At 36.3% G+C, this 20,909-nt stretch overlaps 1 protein-coding gene and 1 long non-coding RNA gene across 5 annotated transcripts; one reads left to right on the forward strand and one right to left on the reverse strand.

Annotated features, from left to right (window-relative positions):
* The first annotated feature begins 913 nt into the window (after positions 1 to 913).
* Positions 914 to 7,930, forward strand: LOC113347877 (protein FLX-like 3). Of its 3 annotated transcripts, XR_003359302.1 has the most exons (6): positions 914 to 1,045; positions 1,190 to 1,758; positions 1,831 to 1,985; positions 2,824 to 2,903; positions 3,664 to 3,863; positions 7,280 to 7,930. XR_003359302.1 is itself a non-coding variant. In XM_026591563.1 (5 exons), exons 2-5 carry the CDS (start codon positions 1,205 to 1,207, stop codon positions 7,283 to 7,285), a joined length of 795 nt encoding a protein of 264 aa, XP_026447348.1. In that variant the 5' UTR covers positions 914 to 1,045; positions 1,190 to 1,204; the 3' UTR covers positions 7,286 to 7,930. The 3 variants fall into 3 exon arrangements, 2 of the variants coding, with proteins under 2 accessions (XP_026447348.1, XP_026447347.1); XM_026591563.1 differs by lacking the exon at positions 3,664 to 3,863; XM_026591562.1 differs by lacking the exon at positions 7,280 to 7,930 and having other exon boundaries at positions 3,664 to 4,044.
* An 8,037-nt stretch (positions 7,931 to 15,967) lies between these two features.
* On the reverse strand, positions 15,968 to 20,069 carry LOC113347878. Of its 2 annotated transcripts, none has more exons than XR_003359304.1 (10): positions 19,601 to 20,069; positions 19,428 to 19,469; positions 19,092 to 19,223; positions 18,497 to 18,536; positions 17,521 to 17,589; positions 17,142 to 17,428; positions 16,982 to 17,068; positions 16,685 to 16,767; positions 16,484 to 16,585; positions 15,968 to 16,335 (listed from the first exon to the last, which is right to left on the reverse strand). It is a non-coding gene; the product is annotated as an uncharacterized LOC113347878 (long non-coding RNA). The 2 variants fall into 2 exon arrangements; XR_003359303.1 differs by having other exon boundaries at positions 18,497 to 18,716.
* Between the last annotated feature and the right edge of the window lie 840 nt (positions 20,070 to 20,909).

Consider the following 20,909-nt stretch of genomic DNA (forward strand, 5'->3'; position numbering starts at 1 on the left):
CGACTTCTGAAAGTCAAAAATTTAGACGTTAGTTAGATATAGAATTTTAGAATGACTTCTAGAAGTGAAAAAAATTAATCGAACATTGATAAGTTGCTATTTGACTTCTAGAAGTCGAAAAGTTAGAAGTTAGTTTGGCGATAAGATTCAGAAATAATTTTTAGAAATAAAAAGTTCGAACTTTTTGTAAGGCAGAATGTTTTTACTTCTGACGTCCGAAATTAACTTCTGCTTCTGGAAAAGCAAAAACACTTTTACTTCTAGTATCCAAATATGATTTCTGAGATCGACTTTGGAAAAACACTTTCATCATCCAAACATAATATATAGAATTAAGGATATTTGTATGCGTACAACATCATAAACGCGAGCAATAAGCATCCACCCTATCACGACTCATAAAGGTGCTTGATCATCGTCAACTTGTAGTTGTCTACAAAATACTATTATACTCGGAATGCATGTACTTGACACCAGGGAAGGAGGCTGCAGTGTGCACTTGCGACCTCTTAAGTTTTAAAACTTCTACTAAATACTAGTGACTAGTTCAGTTTTCCAAACCCATAGCAAATTTCTGACTTTATGTACTCCCCCGAAACCCAACTTAACCAATTCCTTTTCATGCACTCTTTATTTGCTTTTATATTCTCCATCTTCCATATTTTACAGGTGATCAAGAGACACATTGTTCTGTTTTGCTTTTTTTCTTTTTTGGGCTAGATTTTTTCCAGTGTATTTTTCTGTTTGCTCCCGCTCTTTTAATCCTGGTTCCGTCCCTGCTCCACCCTACATTGCCGGGAAGAATCGCACCTAAAGAACGTAAGACTGATTACTGACCGGCACGGCCAAGTGTAACATAGGTGTAACAAAATAATAATGTTAGTTAGGTGTGGAAGAGAAATACCCTCTTTCTCATCCTCAAAAGCGTTAAACACAACACCAAACACCAAAACTAATCTCCAAAATCACCGAAAAACCTTTTCCCGTCTCCCTCTCTCCCTCTTTCGAGCTCAAGCTACTTCTCTGATCATCTTCTCCATCAAAGGTCAGTCAGTACCCTCGTATTCTTCAGAAACCATAGCATATTCTTGCTTGTAATTTCATGAATCTGTTTGCAACTTTTTTTTTTTTTTTTTTTGAATGAAATTAGGGTTTCTTATGCTTCTCTTTTTTTTGTGTGTTTTTGCAGGAGTTGGAATAATTAATGGCAGGTAGAAATAGAATGCCAAGACATGGAATAGATAACGGTGGTGGTAGAAGAGGTTATCCACCAGATGGTCCATATGCAAGAGGACCACCACCACCACCGCATCAAGTACCAAGACCAGTACCACATCCAGCTCTGTTAGAAGAAGAATTAGAAATGCAACATGTTGAGATTCGTCGACTTGTTACCGATAATCGTAGATTAATTGATGACCGCATTGGTCTTCAGCGTGAATTAGCTGGTGCTAAAGAGGAGATACATAGGTTGAACATGATAATTGGTGATATTAGGGCTGAGAAAGATGCTCATTCTAGGGAACTTATTGAGAAAGGATTGAAACTTGAAGCTGATTTGAGAGCGACTGAGCCGTTGAGAAATGAGGCGATGCAGTTGAGGAATGAAGTTCAGAAATCGAATAATTCGAGGAAGGATTTGGCTGGGCAAGTAGAGAAATTGACACAAGAGTTGGGAAGGGCACGTGCTGATAATCAGCAGATTCCGATGATGAGAGCTGAGATTGATGGAATGCATCAGGAACTTATGCGTGCAAGGTTTGTTTTTTCTCTCTTACTTTGATTTTTAGTTGTTGATGTTGGTTAAAAAAAAATGGAAATGATTTGTAGGTCTGCTTTTGAGTATGAGAAGAAGGCGAATGTTGAGCTAATGGAGCAGAGGCAAGCAATGGAGAAGAATTTGGTTTCTATGGCTCGGGAAGTTGAAAAGCTGCGTGCAGATTTTGGTGGTGATAAGGCTCATGGAAGACCACCATGGACTGCTGGTACTTTTTTCTGCTATACTATTGCGATGATACTGAACTAAAATATGTTGAAGTTGAAGTCCTGTTCATTTTTATTTTTCTGTATCTGCTCCTTAATTGGTTAGATTTTTTTTTATTTTTTTTATTGTCAAAAAAATTCAGTTAAATGCATATAGCCTTATACTGGGTTTCTAAGAAGAACATAAGCTGACCAAAGATTTTTTTCCTTTTTGGGCCATCTGTACTATGGCATACCGTTTGAGAAAGCATGGGATGACAGTATTTGGAGACCATTCTAGACCTTGTGGTTCTCCTGGATTCGATGGATGTTTTTAAGCTCAAATAAATCCGTAGTCTAGGAAGTTGGTAATAAGCCTGGTGTACCTCTGTGACTGTTTTTGTATGATGGTTAAATTTCCTTCAACAGGTTTCATGCATTCACATAATATTGAACATCCTTATTGATGTTTCGGCTTTCTGAATTGTCTAACTAATATGAATTTTTCAAGTACTACATTATTTGGGGTGAACATATTTGTTGTCAGAGTGTTGTTGGTTACAGTTTATCATCAGTGGTATCCTAGTTAGGCTTTTGTAATCTGAAAAAAACCCATCAACGCATCTTTAGTTAACGGGCTCGTCATGCGCATCTACTTGTACTCTATATATTAGTTAAATTGCTCTTGTTCAGTGTTTCTAGTTATTGATGAAAAAAACCATCTTGGTAAAACGTAGTTGTATTGCCTTGAGTTTGAGAGCTGATATTGAAATCGATCTCGCACATAAGGTTCTTGTTAATTGGTATCTTTATAGTATGAGTTTCTTATTCAAATTTTACATTGATGTGTTCTTGCTCAAGGTGCACCTTATGGGATGAAACATGGGAGCCCCGAAGGAGGTTTTCCTACTCCGTATGGTGATGGATATGGCCTTCATCAGGTATGTCTCTTCACATGAGCTAAAAGCAAAAGTCGTTAAGAAAATGTCTAATTTCCTGTGTTACGGCGACACTGACACCGTGTCAGTGTCTTGTGTCTAATACGTTACCTTGACACTGCAACGTGCAAAAACTACAGAACAGGGACACGGCATACACAAAGTATATAGATTAATACATAAAACAGCATTGCGAAGAACAGACTAAACTGATATTTTCTACCTATCTTCATGGCCTGATAGATAGTAATTGGCCTGTGGCTCAACGTCACCAATTAGTGGAGTTACGTAACTAGGTACATCAAGGCTTGAATTGGCTAATTCTTGTTCTGTAGGCGCATCCAAGTTAGTTTCACCAATAAGCACATCTCAATACTGAGTAGGTCCTTTGACATCGCATACTTACGAGTAAAGGCACGCAGGGTTGGATTCGGTATCTATCTTCCTTTTTAGATAATAATCTGATGCTACTGTGAACATAGACTAGATTCTCTGCTTTCTTAGGATGAAGCTGAGGAAAAATATCTTATGCGATATTTTAGAGAATATTCTTACAGATGTCAATCTAAGGTAGAAAATCTCAATTTTGATATTTTATTATATTTCTTGGGAAGTGAGCCATGTCCCACGTGTCTGACACGCATGTCTGTGTCGACACGGCTTTTTTTTCCCTTCCCGGCGTGCCTCCGTAACACAGCTAATTTCTTAGTGAAACGTGAGAATCTCGAGTCGCAAGTGTAAATTGATAATATTCCTGTATCAGATGCCATCTGGTGCTGCACAGAGTGCTGACAAAGGTCCAATGTACGGCGTGGGTTCTGGTTCATGGGCTGGTCTGGATAAGCATCGTATTGGGCGTCGCTGAGAATATTATTTGTTGCTTCTTTGCAACAAGCAATCGAATGATCTTTCTCTAAAGCTCAGCTTGGAAATTTAGATTCATCAAGGGATCGTGGTGACTCAGTAATCTTCAATCTTAAAGTTGTTAGTTATCGTATGTTTAATTTACAAGGAGCTGATGCTGCAACTTTTTTTTCTTCGTCAAATCTGCTTTTAGATTATTTTGTCATTTTCTAGTCATCCTTGAACGTTAGATTTGAACTTGCTTCACATATATATATATTGCTAAACTTCTGTTCAAATTGTTGTGTTACTCAAGCTAATTTAGTAGAGATAGCTAGTTTTGCTGTTGTGAAATCGTAGATTTACAGAGTACAGAAAGTGACCATAGGTGGCAAACATCTGTTATTTTGAAAGGGAATTTCGGGACGGGCCTATGCATAGATCACAATCTTGGTTACATTTGGTTATGTACTTTGCTATTTAGATAATTGAGATTGGAGAACTTCCAGTTCATAGTTAAAATTTGGGTGTTGTTGGGGTAAGAATAGGCGGCTAGGTTAAGGCTTTACCGTGCTAACGTGTGATATTGTTAGAATATTGATAAGACTTCGGATGTACAAGTGTCTGCTCAATCTTATTTGGGTTGCCTCTAGAGTAGAAGCGTTTATTGTGTCCTGTAGTCAGTTGAGGTTGCTTGCTTTTGTGTGCACATGGCGTATATGTTGAATACTATAACAAGGATGTATAGTTGGTAAAAATCCATCGAGATGATCCAAATAAGATCTGTTGCCATAGTCATCAGTTTACAAATAAGCATGTTATTTCGCACGATCATATCGTTAATGGGGAATGGGAGTAAGTTGGAGGGATAATATCCAGTTTAGGAACATAAACGAGGATGAAAAATGAAGATCTCTGTCTAAGCTCTAGAATTAGATTCTTTTTGGATTTGTCCCTGGTAGAGTAATTGGGATTGGGCTTACTGGATAGCCAATGTGATTGCGACATCATGTAGTGTTACTCTGTGTGCCTGATGTTAGAGGCCTTCAAGGGATGGCTTCTGTTAAAGGGGTTTCTGTGTAGTGTATACTATTGGTCAACCTGCGATGGAGTTCTGAGGTTATATAATACATTGACATCAAAAGACTTGCTGGATTTGAAGCGTTCAAGACTTCTGTGGTGTTCTCTTGGCAAGGCTTCCAGCTACTTCGGTGAAGTGTTCTCTGGGCGCAATGTTGTGTTACCGACTGCTAATGAATCATATGATTATTAGTAATTTCGCAGTATCATCCAGTGGTCAATACGATAAAAGTAGTTTGGCCCTGCCATTTCTGAAGAGGATGCTGGCCATGTTGCGACAGATGACTACCTATGATCTGATATTCGTAGGCAAGTATTCTGTACTGTATTTCTGTTGGTTCTCATCTTGCTTACATTTACATTTTCTTTTCTAAGGTAGAGTATTTACATTGATATGCTTATTATAGTCCCATTGTATCCCTGAAAGTTTTAGATAACTGTTCTATGTAGACAAATAATGGAATACCATAGATTAATGTGGATTATAATGCTTCTAGTAGCTTTCTTTACAAATGAGAGCCCGACCCTTCATTATTTAACCAATGGGATAGATACAATATAACATGTTTTATGAGTTACTATTGATATAGAACCTCATACATCTCATATCTTAGCTTTTATATATCTTCGGCACTTCTGTCGGTACACAGTTAGAGTGACACCTTTGCTTTCAGAATTTTAGCTCACACTAGAAACCTAGAGGTTTCAGTAAACGAACTCAATGTAATAGGTCACGATTCATTGCTTTCAGAATTTTAGCTCACACTAGAAACTTAGAGGTTCCAACAAAAGAACTCAATGTAATAGGTCACAGTTCACGAATGAGAATTCAGGGTATACCATTACTGATCAACAATTTTTTTGAATGAGATTTTAGAGTTCCCTTAAAAATGGAAAGCAAGGGATTGTATAAAGTTAACCGACAGCGCGGATGATCAAGCTTAGTGTTCTTTGGCCTAAATCTTTGTTGAGTGTGATTGGTAACTCTGATATTAGCTTGTGAATATGATTAAGTCCCTCGAACAGGATGAGTGGTGGTAGCCTGTTTGAAAGAATTCCCATTTAGAGCTTTTTGGAAATTTTGTAGTAGAGATGGTCAAGCACTAGTTAAGACTTAAGAGATGGTCTTCCTTCTTTTGCTCCAGATCTTTTTGTATTCTTTTTAAGCCGCACAATGAATGCTTGAACTATTGGGTGGTGATATTGATACTGAAACTGAGGAGCTGGTAGAAATAAGTGGATAAGCATACACGCTATATGTTAATACGCCCACTGAGCCAAGTTGATTTAAGTCATATTTCATGTTACTCGTGACTTTTTAGTACGATATGAACAACATATAGAGAAAGTTACATTTCATTAGAATTGGGGTCAAAGAGGCAAAGAGTAAGAGAAGATCGTGGTTGTTGAACAGACTCTTGCATCACATGTTACTCGTGGCTTTTGAGTATGATAAGAACAACACAGAAAGTTATATTTCATTTGAATTGGTTGGGATTGAAGCTTAACAAGGTACTGCGATTTAACTTTGTAAGTTGCATTATTTTGCCAATTTTGCTGGCATGCACAAGTACTGCTGACCGAGAGATGATTATTAGTATTACCAAACAGTCTGCTTGGTATCTCTATTTTGTTTTCTTTCTAATGGGATTGTTTTGGCATCAAGTTATAGGTGTTACGAGTTGAGCTTGATTTTGTCCTAAACTAGATAAATATTAGTCAATGGAAGAAAGGTCGCTTAACTTGTTAGAGGCTGTGGCTCTCATTGGAGGTATGGAGAAGTTGGGTAGAGAGAACAGAGCCACTAAGGGGATTGTTTTGGCATCAAGTTATCGGTGTTATGAGTTGAGCTTGATTTTGTCCTAAACTGGATAAATATTAGGCAATGGAAGAAAGGTCACAGGAGGAATTTATAAGTCTGCACAGGCTGTGGCTCTCGTTGGAGGTATGGATTATGGAAGTTGGGTAGAGAGAACAGAGCCACCATACCTTTGTTAATGATAGCTAAACATTCTTGTGGTGATTTGGATAACAGTGTGCGTGTTTTTGTTTTTAAAGTAACTCATGAGTATCGTTCAGGGTTTACTCTTTTAGTGTCCTTCGTTTTCTTTTGGTGACGAGGTTCTCTAAACACGTTTAGTGTCCGTATTGCAAGTTTTCTTCCATATGTGTATCAATCATTTAAACCTAACCTGTCTATAGTCATCCATTCCCTGTGTTCTAAACTTCAACTTATTTTTTTCCTTCGCTCGGGATGTTTCACTATTAATTTAGCTTTTGTTATGTTTTGCTTTTCTTTTAAGAATTTGTTATTTAACCTAATTAGATTTATATGTACGACTAGAATCGAAAGTTAGTGTGTACTGCATTGCTGACTTATAATTGTTGTATTAAATTTCCATTTCTTCGGTTGGTAATATGCTTTTCTGACAGTGGCTTTTGTTCTCATGTTGCAGGTTTAAGGTATCGCGTTCCACCGAATTTCGGTCCTCACAAATTTATGTGTAAGAAGGGTGAAGGCTATGTAGTTCTCTGACAAAATAGGACATGATGGTTAGCCGACGATAGCAGTCTCATTCTATCCGCTCCTTCAAATTTCACATCCTTCTTGGAAACTGGTACAGGCTAATGTGGACCTGTAATTCACAACATTCCGTATTGAACTAGGTACCATTTTCACTCTCATCTACTTCAGCTTGGGTTTTGTTTCCCCTTGTGGATACGACCTTGGCCTAAGTTCAGTTGGCCTAAGACATAGCCTTCAGCTTGGGTGTGGGTTTTGTAATCATACCCACAGCCAGTTCATCCTTCTCGGCAAATAGCAAAATTGGGCCAAAGTATTACAAATCCTCGAGTTCAAAGTAATCCCATCCACCATTCTCTATGAACTTCTCCGGGATATCTGATTATTTTTCGTTCCAGTATGGCCTTCCAGTCTAGTTCTTGAGTATTCAATAGTATAGTACTTGACGTAACCATCTTTAAGAGAATCTTTTAGATTTTTGTTATAGAGAAAGCATTTTAAGGGGCACCTAAAGAAGAAAAAATCACCGTGTATTCTTTTGGATCTTTTATCCTTAATTTCTTCTCATGTTTTTGATGGGTTAGATTTTATTTTATCAACAAATGCACCCCCACGTTCTAGCTCTTTCAATCAGTTGGATTTGTAGAAAAGTCTAGTATTTGGATGCACGATGGGTGTTTGATAAAATGTGTCACAGGTTGTGATGGGTAAATTTTTGCAGGACATCAGAATTACCTATATTAACCACAAAATTAGACATTACAGTTTAAAATAAGGCTATTCAGCTCCGGCTTTACCAATATCATTACCATCGTAACAAACCGAAGAAAACGCAACAATGTAGAACAATTTTGTTGATCTTGTGAAAACTCTTGAAGGAAAGAACGGTTTAGTTATACAGGAATGTATCAATTACACACAAACATGCACTAAGTTAAATCCTAATAATGGTTCTGCATTTTTGATGTTGTGGCATCATTCTTTAAGATTATTTATCAAAGATACTTCAAGAGCTTCTAAGTGTTACCAAAGAAGACTCATTCTTTAATCCTGGTGAATTTGAAGCTGGGGTTTGTACTTAAATATACTTGTTTTTCTTTTTTCTTTCATTTAAAACTAATTTCCTGAGAAATTTATGGATTCTTACTATTTTGTTGGATTGGAAGCATTTCGTGATTTGTTAAGTGATGGTGGAAAAGAAACACTGGAGGTTGTTGTTTGTTGTGATGCTCCAGAGGAGTCGCCAAGGGGCTTTTTATGTAGTGTTTCTTTACGAGTGCAGAATTTTTTATTTTTTTTTGGTTATTTTGTTTTGTTTTTGGTAAAGACTTGGGTGGAGGGAAGAAAATTAGGGTTCAAGCACAAATATGATTTAGGTTGGTCATATTTTTACAATGGTTCAAATTAAATGGAGGACAAAATGGCAGACTTCCCTATGGAAAGACATTTTTTTACTCCTCCCCTTGAATGACTTGAAGTCAGAAGAAATACACCATAGTCAAGGGAGTCGAATTGGTGTCAAGCACATAGTCCTTATTATGGTCTTGAAATACGACTGTCATATCAATTTCCCCAGAGCTAAGCAGTGCCAGATTAGGCGTTTCTCCAAGCACAATTAGATCATATGAAGTAAGGCCAAAGGCTGAAGCCTCTCAGAAGTTGATGATATTTGTTGGCAAATATTGGATTTTTTGGCACCACATACATCATGGGCCTCTCAATCTCATGTATTTTACTCATATGAAAAGTCCGTCAAGGGAAGAAACAGGAACAGTTTTTTTGGGGCACCACCCATTTTTTATGGGGGACCATGATTTTATTTTTGGGTGGTTATTAGAAGTAATCATAAATCACCCTTTATCTAAATATTTTTGTTAATACAAAACTTATCTTTGTTAATTAAATTTGTTAGTGTAATGATTAATTAATGATTAGTAGTGAAACTTACCCTTGTTAATTAAATTTGTTAGTGTAATGGTTAATTAATGATTAGTAGTGATTAGTGATTTATTAATAATTAATGATTAGTAGTGATTAGTGATTTATTAATAAGAGAGTTTTGTTAGAAAAAGAGTTATTGAATGAGAAGAAGAAAAGATAAAGAAAAAGAAGATGGCTGAACCATTTTTTTTTTTATTTTGAGATGGGTACACATGAAATGAGTGATTCTAGTGATGATATCTCTCCTCCTCTGAATCAATACTAACTTCACTTAATGAGTTATCTGTTAGATGATGAATGCTTTCTTCCCCAAACTCAATCTCAAGACCTAAATGATGGATTTTACCAGCCACAACCAGAGGATGAAGTTATGGCCCTTATGGGTACTCAGGCATAACTCAAATTTAGTTAATGTAGCTTGACCAAAAAATAGGCTAAAATGAAAATTTTAAACAAATTTCGGCTAGGTCAAAGTAGTTCGGTTACCAGACCTGAAGAACAAGTAGTCGAACTCTTCTGTAAGTGCGGTTCGGTTTCTTGTTTCAGCAGCCGCAGGTAACCGAAGTCCTTTTTTAATGGAGGTTTTTGGGAGTTTGTCTATCTTTTTCCAAAAGACGTTGCCGAACTATTTACATAGAGTATACAAATAGAAGTTCGGTTTAATCGAGCCTACCAGTTCATTTGCCGAACTTTAGTTAGAAAATCGTTACCAAAGTCAAAAGTTTGGAAACCTTTTCATTGCCGAAGTTTCGAAAGTTTGGCATGTTCGCAAAAACTTTTTAGTCTCGAGATTGCTGAACTCCCTCTTTGGCTTTGTCGACAAAATTGTTGACATTGCGAACTTTTATGTGTTACTTGTTTGTGGTTTCTATTGACGTTGTGTTATTTCTCGTAGGTTCAACGTGATCCAATACCAATGGATGATGAACCTTCCCTTGTTGATATTTTGTACGAAGATACATCCCATCACGACATGAATGACTTGGTATTCAAAGATCCGTAAGAGGAAGAGAGTTGGGCTAGAGAACATGCACAAAAAGACATGTGCGTATTAGTTTTGGATGGGAAAGAAAGCGAAGCTCTCTTTGAAATGGTTTGTGAAAGAAGTGGTGATCCCGAGAAAAGTCACAAGAGAAAGGGTTATATTTATAAGGTAAAGACCAAGAGGAAGACCAAAACTTTCTCAATGAAAATTAAGTGCCCGTTCAAGCTAGTATTTAACCAAAATAAAAAATTGAAAGGATATGTTTTATACAAGGTTGCAGAAGGTCTTCATAACCACCCTTGTCCAGAGCATCTTGAGGGACATTTCATGTCCGCAAAGCTAACCCCTCAAGAAATAAACAAGATAACTAAAATGAGGAAAATGGGTATTGCACCGCTTCAAATGCTCTTCTTATTACTAAAGGAGGATAACAAGGATAACCTCATCTTTATCCACCATTTACAATGCAATTGAGATAATTAGAAAAAGGGAATGAAGTGAGAGAGAGAAGTGATGCAAAAATTGTTTCTTTAGGCCAAAGAGAAAGACTATGCGGTTCAAAAGGATGTGGGTCTGGATGGAGAGATAACACAACTCTTCATTGCGCATCCGACGAGTATTTAATTGGCTCAATGCTTTCATGAATTTCTAATAATGTATTGCATTTATAAGACTAACAAGTACGAGATGCCATTGTTGAATATTGTTGGGCGTACTTCGGCGAAGTTACCGTTTACCGTGGCATTTTGTTTTTTTAATGACGAGCAAGAACCCAGTTACATTTGGGCGCTACAACAAGTTAATGCATCTTCCGAGGTGATGATATTCCTGGGGTTATAATGACAGATAACGAAATCGCACCAATGAATGCAATAAAGGAAGCGTTCCCATTAGCACATAATATGCTTTGTACATTCCATATATGGTGTAATTTGATGAATAGGTGCAAGCCAATAATTTTTCCACCACAGAGAAAAGGATATGATGAGATTAAGAAGCTACCGGAACATGAACGAGCGAATGCAAAAGAGGAAGTTGATAAATAATACGAACTAAATTACGCTAAATGGGTTTGCTTTCAACGGTGAATGAGAGTCATTGTGTTGGTCTTTCACCGAGGATGAGTATTATCGGCTGATTAAGCCGTTTTGCTCATAACTTCTCCGGACGACCTCAAAATGACCTCAATCTTTTTTACGTTGAATGCGTATTTCAGTTATTTACAAAATAAAGCTATTATTTGGACGTCACACTCCGTTAAAGGGGCTTCACTTGGATTCTTAGTGTCCAAAAAAGTGGTTATGGGATATCCTAATATAAATACAAAATATTTAGATTACCCTTTAACTAAAATAAAAACTTAATAACCTAATCTTTTCTATTTTAACTCAAGAAAAAAACTGCTCCTCTTCTCATATTTCTCTTCCTCTCCTCCATAGTAACTTCAAGAAATTCACTTCATTGTTTTCGATTAATCGGCGATTCGAAAAACTCAACATCGTCGGATTGATATCTCTAATAAAGATGAGGAAGAAGCAAACTGATTCTAGTGATGGGAATCAGCATCTCAATCAACCACCTGACCAAAACCTTCATCCTCAACAACCGATTCAAACAACTGAAGAATCAGAATTTCAAACTCCTCAACAACAACCCATGGTGTATGTTAGGTAATTAATAATTGAACAAACCCATCTTTGTTTACTCATTTTTGTGCTTAAAATAGGTTATATTGAATGAAATTGAAGTAAAATTAGGGTTTCAGTAATGTTTCTGCTAGTTTTACGTCTAGGTTCAGTACTGCTTTTCTAACTGTAGCTTTAGTTTATGAAGAACTTACAGATAGGTTTGGATGAATTCAAACCGTAAAATTTTATTTGCATGTTGTATTACGGCTAGGTTAGTTGACTGAATTTTCCAACAGTAATTGGTTACGGTTTGGTTCTCTATAGGATAAACCTAGCCGTAATTTTTCCCGTATCTTTCAAGAAAACTTCATGTTTGATTACGTCTAGGAAAATGCAATGTATTTTCCAACCGTAACTTTTTACGTCTAGGTTCGATTTTTTTAGAGAACCGTAATATTTTTTATGGTTTGTTTTTCTCTAGGATAACCTAGCCGTAATTTATCTTGAACATTAAATTTTTTATTTTATTTTATAGATTGGCTTGTGTTTACTAATCCATCAATACTGATTCTATAAGTGGAATTTCTTGTAATTGCAGGAATCCTGATAGAGTAAAGGCTAAAAAGAAGAGAGGAAATGATTTAACGCAAAAATATACTCCTACACCTCGCCATGAAATTCATTGTGGGGTAAATTATAGAGTTCTCCACAAGGATGCTAAGAAGAAGAAGGATATGATTGAAGGAAGTAGCTCAACATGTCCTAAAGGACCTCAAGAGGAAGATAATGTTTTTTAAGATCTAGAAATTGAAGGGGAGAAATTTGAACTACCGGCGATATCGGAAGGTACACTTGTGATTAGGGATACACCAAATGGACAATAATCTGATGATGATGAAGAAGAAGAATTTGTTGTTGAAGGAAAAAGGAAACAAGTTGTTGTTGCTTCACCTGAAGCTACACCTCAACCTCAAGTGAAGGGAAAGAAGTCGAGGAAGAAACCTTCACCAAAAGGCAAGCATAATCCTAAAGGCAGAGACATGTTGTTGCCTAAGAAGAAGAATGGTAGACTTTGGGGTGAGGCGCCCGATCAATCCAAGGTCTTATTTGGTTATCCACATTCATGGGCTGCTAAGGTTTGCGAAAGTAGGGTAATAATCTCAAAATTTCACTTATTTTGCATGATTTTGTTCAACTTGATATATTAATTATTTGGTATAATTTATAAACTTAACAAATTTGTTGTTTATACATTCTTTGTAGGATCATGAAATTGCGGTAAAGAAAATGAAACATCAAAAGGCCGCTCATTGGCCGTTAGGTGAAGAATGTAAAGCGGTTCGTGATCTTGTATTGGATATAGGGTTAGGTAGTGGAATTCTCAACCATCAGCATGAGTTTGATTCTATTGTTGCCAGTGCCTTTAGAGAGCGATATTGGCTAGAAACCGGTACTTTTCATCTCCCATTCGGAGAGATGACAATAACGCCGGATGATGTGAAGCAAATCTTGGACTTAAACATTGAAGGAAAAGCTGTTTCTGAAGGTTTTGACAATAATATGAGTTGGACAGATCTTTATGCCCTTGTCAAAGACACACTTGGATGGGAGCAAGCTGAGACGGAGAAACAGTTTAAGTGGGATGGTGGAGATAAACCAAATGAAGCAAGAGAAGGTCCAGCTATACCTGTCAAAAAGATACCGTTGAAGAACCTGAAAGATATGTTTGGAGGAACACTTGATACTGAAGAAGTACGTAAGGAGGTGATAGATGAAACAAGAGCTTTTCCTACAGCCACCGCGTACCTATTGTATTCCCTTGGTACCATATTCTTTCCTGATAACTCGGGGAATCGAGTAAATACTTATTATCTACAATGGTTAAAATATTTTCAGGAGACCAAAACGTATGCTTGGGGCACCGCTACCCTCACTTATTTACTTGATAGTTTTCGAAGAGCTTCAAGTTGGAGTCACTGAAGTTGCTGGGAATGTTGGTCTTTTTCAGGTAATTTACATAATTTCAGTTTTGTTACACACACACACACACATATGTATCTTTTTATTGTTTTATGCATATATTAATTTTTTATGTTTATATATAATTTTTTAGGCATGGGTATATGACCACTTTCCGAGCATGAGACCTTCTACATCTTGGTTAGAGGATGAAACTGGTCCTACAGGAAAAAAGTTTATATTCACTGGTACCAAAGTAATGCACGAAGAAGAGAAGATAGCTGCTTTAAGGTTGAAAATGGATGCTCTCACTGTTGAAGATGTGATATTTGATCCTTACATAGATAAAAAGAAAGATCAGTTTGGAGAAGAGATTGATGGTCGTATTTTTTCAAGTTTGGAATCCTACAACGGGCCTTTGTTTCATCCTCTAGGGTACGTAATTGCCAATCCACGTCGAGTTCTCCAACAATATGGTTATGTGAAACAAAAAGTCACTAAAGAATCCTTCAAATTATTGGAGAACGCTTCCTCTGCAAAAAGTGCCAATGTCGTGCTCAATTACGACCCAGTGCCAAGTATTGATATTTGGAACGATCGCAGTAATGAAAAATACCAAGTCCATATGAAGGAGCTCATTCCTGCTCTAGGCACAAAGGATTCCGAAGAAGGTTATTTGGAATGGTATTACCATTTTGGTCATCCTCATTTGATCAATAATGATCCAGAAGCGGCGATACATATCCAAATGTCTAAAGAAAAGAAGAAGCGTGAAGCCGAGAAGAAAAGTGCATTTGATATGGATTGGAAGGCGCTATATTTCAAGATGGTAAGTAAAGTTGTTATTTTTCATGATGTCATTTTACATTTCTACTAATATGTTTCATGACGCTATATTTGTTTGTACTAATATGTTTCATTTTGATATGTAAAATAGAAAAAGAAATGCCTTCACTTGGCACAAACATTGACTCCATGTGTAAAAAAAGGTGAGGCCCTCACAAGTGCACATGTAAAGATTTTACAACAACAAATCAAAGACTTGAATGATCCAAACAAGGATGATTCATTTGAGGACTTAAAGAAGGGAACGAAGAGGAGTAGACATTTGTCGAGAGATGTGGGTACTAGTCAACGTCAGTCATCACCTAGTAGTTCTGAATCCACATAGGAGGATATGCATGCTCGTGGTCGGGGTCGGGGTCGTGGTCATGGTGGCCATGACGGTCCTCGTACTCGAGGTGGTAACAAAAAAGGTCGTAGTCGTACTCGTAAAGAGTAGACATTCTCCTTAAAATCTATCAATATGATAATTATAGAACACTATTTAATTTCCTTTGGTTGTTTATGTGGTTTGTTTTAAATTATAACTTATGCAATGTAAGACGAATTAATGGTATTTTGTGTGGTTTGTTACGAAAAAGTTTTAAGTTTGGACTATATTAAAATGATTTTTCAAGTTAGAATAAACCAAAGAAATAAAAATGCATGTGAAGGTTAACTTACGGTTGGGTTCGCCTGCTCAAAGAGCAAACCGTAACTAAGAAATAAAATATCAACTTTATTTACTATTGGGTTTTAGGAAGTCTTGACCCAACCGTAAATATTTCCGTGTACTCTTTTTTCCAATCACTACACCAAAATAGGGATTCTGTCACAGGTCATTTCTGTTACTGATTAAATTTGTAACACATATAAGACGTTGGAGACGCTGTGATAATAATTGTTATAGTTTTTTGTAACAGTTTTGACTGTGACAATATTTGATTACAGTCACGATTAGAAATTGTTACAATAATTAATAGTAACAGTTAACCTTATTATACAATTGCGACACGTGGCTAATTTGTCACAATTAATATAACATATTTAGTTGTTATTCAAACTTTGCAACAATTAGATGATGACACGTGTCTTAACCGCCACATAGCAACTATTAGGTTTTGCCACGTGTCACTTTTTCTTACGGTTACAGCAACACATATTAGTGTTGCCTACTTTTTGCTACAATTTCCCAATGGACCCTGTCGTCCTTTTGTCACAATTACTGTAACGTTTAAACTGTGGTAACAGCATTAATGTGGTGACACGTGTAATTTTTCTTCACAGTTTTGGTCACAGTTAACCCTGTGACAATAATTGTAATAAAAAAAGGACAGTCCAGGTCATTATCATGGACCTGGCCTTCCAGTTTACAGGCCTGCACAATTAAACCAGAAACACAGGCCTGCAATACAACAACTGAACCTGAAACACAGGCCTGCAATACAACAACTGACCGGAAACACAGGCCTGCAAACTATCCGCAATTTACAATTCATTTACAAAAAATCATTCTATTCATTATGAACAAAGAAACAAATATGATGGCCAGTAAGAAAACAAACTTCCTAGGCACCAAAAAGTAAGTGTCTGAACAAACTAATAGACACCAAAACCTATTGCGGTTCTCAACTGTGAACTGTACCGAATGCCCTACGCAGATAAACAAAATAATAAAATCAGTATGAGAACAAATGCAGAAACAACTGACCAATTAGCGGACAACCAATATATGGACATCACAAAGATTTAAGTAAAAAAATTAAATTCAAAGATAGTACAAGAATCGCATGAAACTGACCTAGTAGAGATTTGTTTGACTTGCCTCCACTTGCAGGGGTCTTTCCTCCCTTGGGGTAAGGAGTACCTTGACGAACAGCACCACCTTTCTTGCCATCAGCACCTGCAAAAACGTGGACAGTTGCAGATGATTAGAACAAATAGGAAAATGGCAGCAACATAACAATCCAACGAAGCAAGCCAAATGAAAAAACATTTTCACCTAACTTCTGAGGAGTTTCTACTTTAACATTTTTGTCCAAGAGTGGGCTTATTGTTAGCAACTTCAGCAAGTCTCTTCTTTCCCTATAAGAAACACATAAAGTTATAGTTGGTCAGCAGTGGCAAATACAGAGAACTCTTACTCAAGCTAATCATGAAAATACTAAAAACGACGACATTCTTAGCAAAAAGTAAACCACAAGGTTGGACAATGCCTGAAAAGCAAGGGGTGAGGACAAAACAAATTATGAGACATGATCAACAACAAAGCAAATTTTGAGAATATTAAAGCACTCACTCTTAACGCCGCTTTATGTAGAGATGATGAGCGCATATAGGCTTTCATGAGCTTGAATATCATTGTAGTTACTAATCCAAGGATGACCTGCCAAGAGAAATATAATTAGGATCACAAAGAAAGAAATTCAGCAGTCTTTTTAACAAGATAAGATATTAACTTAATGCCTCAGCAGCCATCACTCGTTCATGTGGGTCTTTATTCAATAGACGCTTGACAAAATGCTTGGCTTCAGAAGATAAAGAAGGCCAAGGAGGTTCTTCGAGTCCGCCCTAAAGGCCCGAAAAATCTCCGACTCTGTGCGAGCCAAGAACGGACAACTTCCACATAAAAGTATATATGATATCACACCAATACTCCACACATCAGCCTCTGTATTGTAAGATCTATCTAGAACTTCAGATGCAACATAGTATGCACTTCCAACGATGTCATTAAGCCTTTTATCTGCATCGTGTCAGATACAATAGAAGTTAGAAAGACGCCTAATTTTACTTCTGTGAATAATATGGTCAGCACCCAAGAGAGTAAAAAATCACCTGGTTTCACAAAATCGGACAAGCCAAAATCAATGGCCTTCAATTGCGAGTTTTCATCAACAAAAAATTCTGATTCAATCAAACCACTACACTTGGTTAGCAATATAAAAAAGTAAAAGAACAAGAATGTTAAGAGAAATAACTCGTGTGTTTGGTAGGATAACTTGGTTTCCATGCAAATCTAGCATGTTTTCCATGTGGTAAAAACATTATAATCCTGCCTGGGCAACACTAACAAGGATTATCTACTAAAGGCAAGTAAAGAGTAATATAATAGTTTCCTCAATTGAATAACAATAACTCAATTCAACTAGCAACTTGCTAGATCATCACCATTACTTGGGCCCAGATTTAACACTTCAATTCTATCTGAAATGCCTCCCAGTTGCAAGCAAGAGCAATTAGTGAAGTCTACAATCTTGTAAATTGGGACTTCTGATTGGCATGGAGCCGACCAGATGTTTAATAGAAATTTAACTTCTAAGTTTCTCGAGAAACATATTGACCATGAGCAGAAATATACGACTGGTTGAATCGGAATAGTCACTGAAGTCTAAACAGAATATACCCTTGTCAGGTTCATCAATCATGTGATGTGAACAAGAAAGTGAAATCAGTCTTAACATATGCTTAACAATGTCTCTTCATGTGCCCATTACTCCTACAATCATCTTATATCATTCAGTTGTAAAAGAAATATTGTTACAATTGGTACTGTCACTTAAGTATTAGATGAAAAAAGCAACTCCCAGCCACGTAATATTCAGTTATGGAACTAATATCTTTGAATCGGTAAGCTAAATTTCAACTAAGTTAACTCAAAAAATTTAACATCATAATACTAAATTCCTAAGAACAGACGAGATGGACAAAGAATACACAATCTTATATTGGAACGCTTTAGATAAAGGGATTAGAGAAAGAAAAAAAGAGAGGGAAGAAAGAAAGAAAGATTATAAACTACGGAGGTACTTACAACAAAGGCGAAGTCATGCTTCAAATCCACATCCCATACTCTGCAGAAATGGTTGCCATAAACAGTAAGGTTATATCGCCTTTCACATTCCATTAAAACATCCAACTACATTATAGATAGAACCGCCAAAGTCTCCTATACACCCTGCTAGAATAGCCACCAATTCCACCAAGGGCACTCTCACATCATAGACCTCCAGGTTTAGCAAATGCCCAGAAACCTTCAACAAGATCATTTAAGTTAAAACACATGCCACTACAGGGGGGAACATTCGGACAGTAGATAGCGTAATGATAGTGTGAACATAATCCCAAGCACATGAAAGATGCTAGGTGACGTTCTAAATATCACCATAACACAGGAACAAGCCCACCCGTACTAATTGGCTACTTATACACTGATGAAAATTAAACTTGTCAACCATGAATCAAAAAAAAAAAACACAGCAGATTGTACAAGTTACTTCTATTTCACATATATACAAATGGGGAACGCTCTCAACTGCATTAGTAAAAAATCAGGAAGTAAATGAGTCTCTTCACAATATATCCATTTAGTAAATAAAAGTCAATGAAACTCTCAAGCAAATACTTACCCTCCATGTATACAAATCGAGCACAGAACACCTCTTCTTTCAATTCACCATCAGACAAATCAGTAGCATGCACGAACCATGATATCTGACTCCCATTCCCAGTATGTTGTTGAACCAAAATTGTAGGAAGAACTACCAAAAAAAAAAAATCAAAACAAAAAAACCTAAATCAAATCTCCAATATCAAATCAAACTTCAAAAAGAAAAAACCAAATCAATTCAAAAACAAAAACAAAAACGTGCCTGGATGATTAGCAATAACCTCCAGTAACCAAACGAAATTTCTTAGTTTCTTTATGTTTAAGAAGCTTAATAAAGCCATTTCCTCTTTCTTACCAATTATTTCCATCTTTATCAAATCGGTACAGTTTCGCTCATCTACAGAATTAACAATCATAAACCAAATCATCAATTTTGAACTGGCTCAAATCAAATTAAATCAAATCAAATCAAAGCGAAAAAGGTAATGAGTAAAGAAATTGATGAAGCACCATAAACTACAATCTTACCCAGATTGGGGTCTGCAGCATTTCAATTTGTAACTTCGCCAAACGTAAAGCATTTTCTATTAAATCAAAAGAAACCCTAACAAAAACCCAAAATTAAAACTCTAATTTTGATCCAAATCTTAAGAGAACATCAGATCTACTGGGTTCAGTATCTATTTCCAATAAAATTAGAGTATTGATTTATGGGTATATGGATTATGGTTTTGTTTCTCTGATTTGGAGGAGGGAGATGAAGAAGATGGAGAAAAGAGCAGCGTTCTGGTAAGGTGAATCATACGGGGTTATAACCTCATCTTTCTTAATTTAGGTTAGAGATGGAGACCGGCCGAGAGGAGCACAAGAAGAAAGTGATGAAATTGACTTTGATAGGGTTTCAGTCGAAGAAGAAGATGGGGTGAGTGTGTTAGGGTTTCAGTTGAAGGAGAAGAAGATAGGGTGAAGGAGGCGGAAAAGGAAATGGAGATTTAGGTTTTTTATTTTCATTTTCTCTCTCTTCTAACTATATGTAGAAATCCCTTGTTATTGTGCAGCAGAGCTAGACGACTTGTGACTCCGAAACCCATCTGATTGGTCACAGAAGATCAAATGCTTGACTTCTTACCACGTGTCACAAAAAAATTCATTGGACGTCTCTCATTGTTTTAAATTAGATGGTGCATTTTATCACATCCTAAACCATGTGACATCGTAACGCAGGGGTTCATAACTTTGGGAAGAAATGTCTAGTAGTTTACGAGTAATCAATGATCTTGTTGGAAGTGTTAGGACATTGGAATTAAGCATAAATCCCCGGAACAATATGATATCCAAAAAAATAAAAAATGGATCGTTAGCAGTGACAAAAAAAAATCGAATATGATATCAAAAGATATCGACATAAATGTGAATATCAAAATATTATGATACGATATTATTTTCTTAAGATAAATTTATATTTTTGGAGATATCGACCATAACAAAATAATAAACCTCATTTTCATATTAGTTTTCCTAGTTTTTTTATACCATAATAAAAAATCATACTATTACTTTTTATAATTTTGTTCATACCATAATAAAAAATAAAATAAGTCTAAAATAAAAAAGAAAATTTTTGTTCAATTTTGATAATGTGTGTAACCAGAAATTGTATTGAATTTAAAAAGGAAATTAAAAAATAAATTAAATTATTTGACTTTTATTTTTGTTATGTCTTGATTTGTATGTAAAAATATTTGCTACCATTAATTAAGGGGATATGAGAATTATGCATGTATCCCAAATTATAAAAGTTCCCAAATTTTAGGGTGCTTTTTCCTAAAAGTAATAT

Source organism: Papaver somniferum, chromosome 2 (genome assembly GCF_003573695.1).
Source record: "Papaver somniferum cultivar HN1 chromosome 2, ASM357369v1, whole genome shotgun sequence".
In the NCBI taxonomy this organism is placed as follows: Eukaryota; Viridiplantae; Streptophyta; class Magnoliopsida; order Ranunculales; family Papaveraceae; genus Papaver; species Papaver somniferum.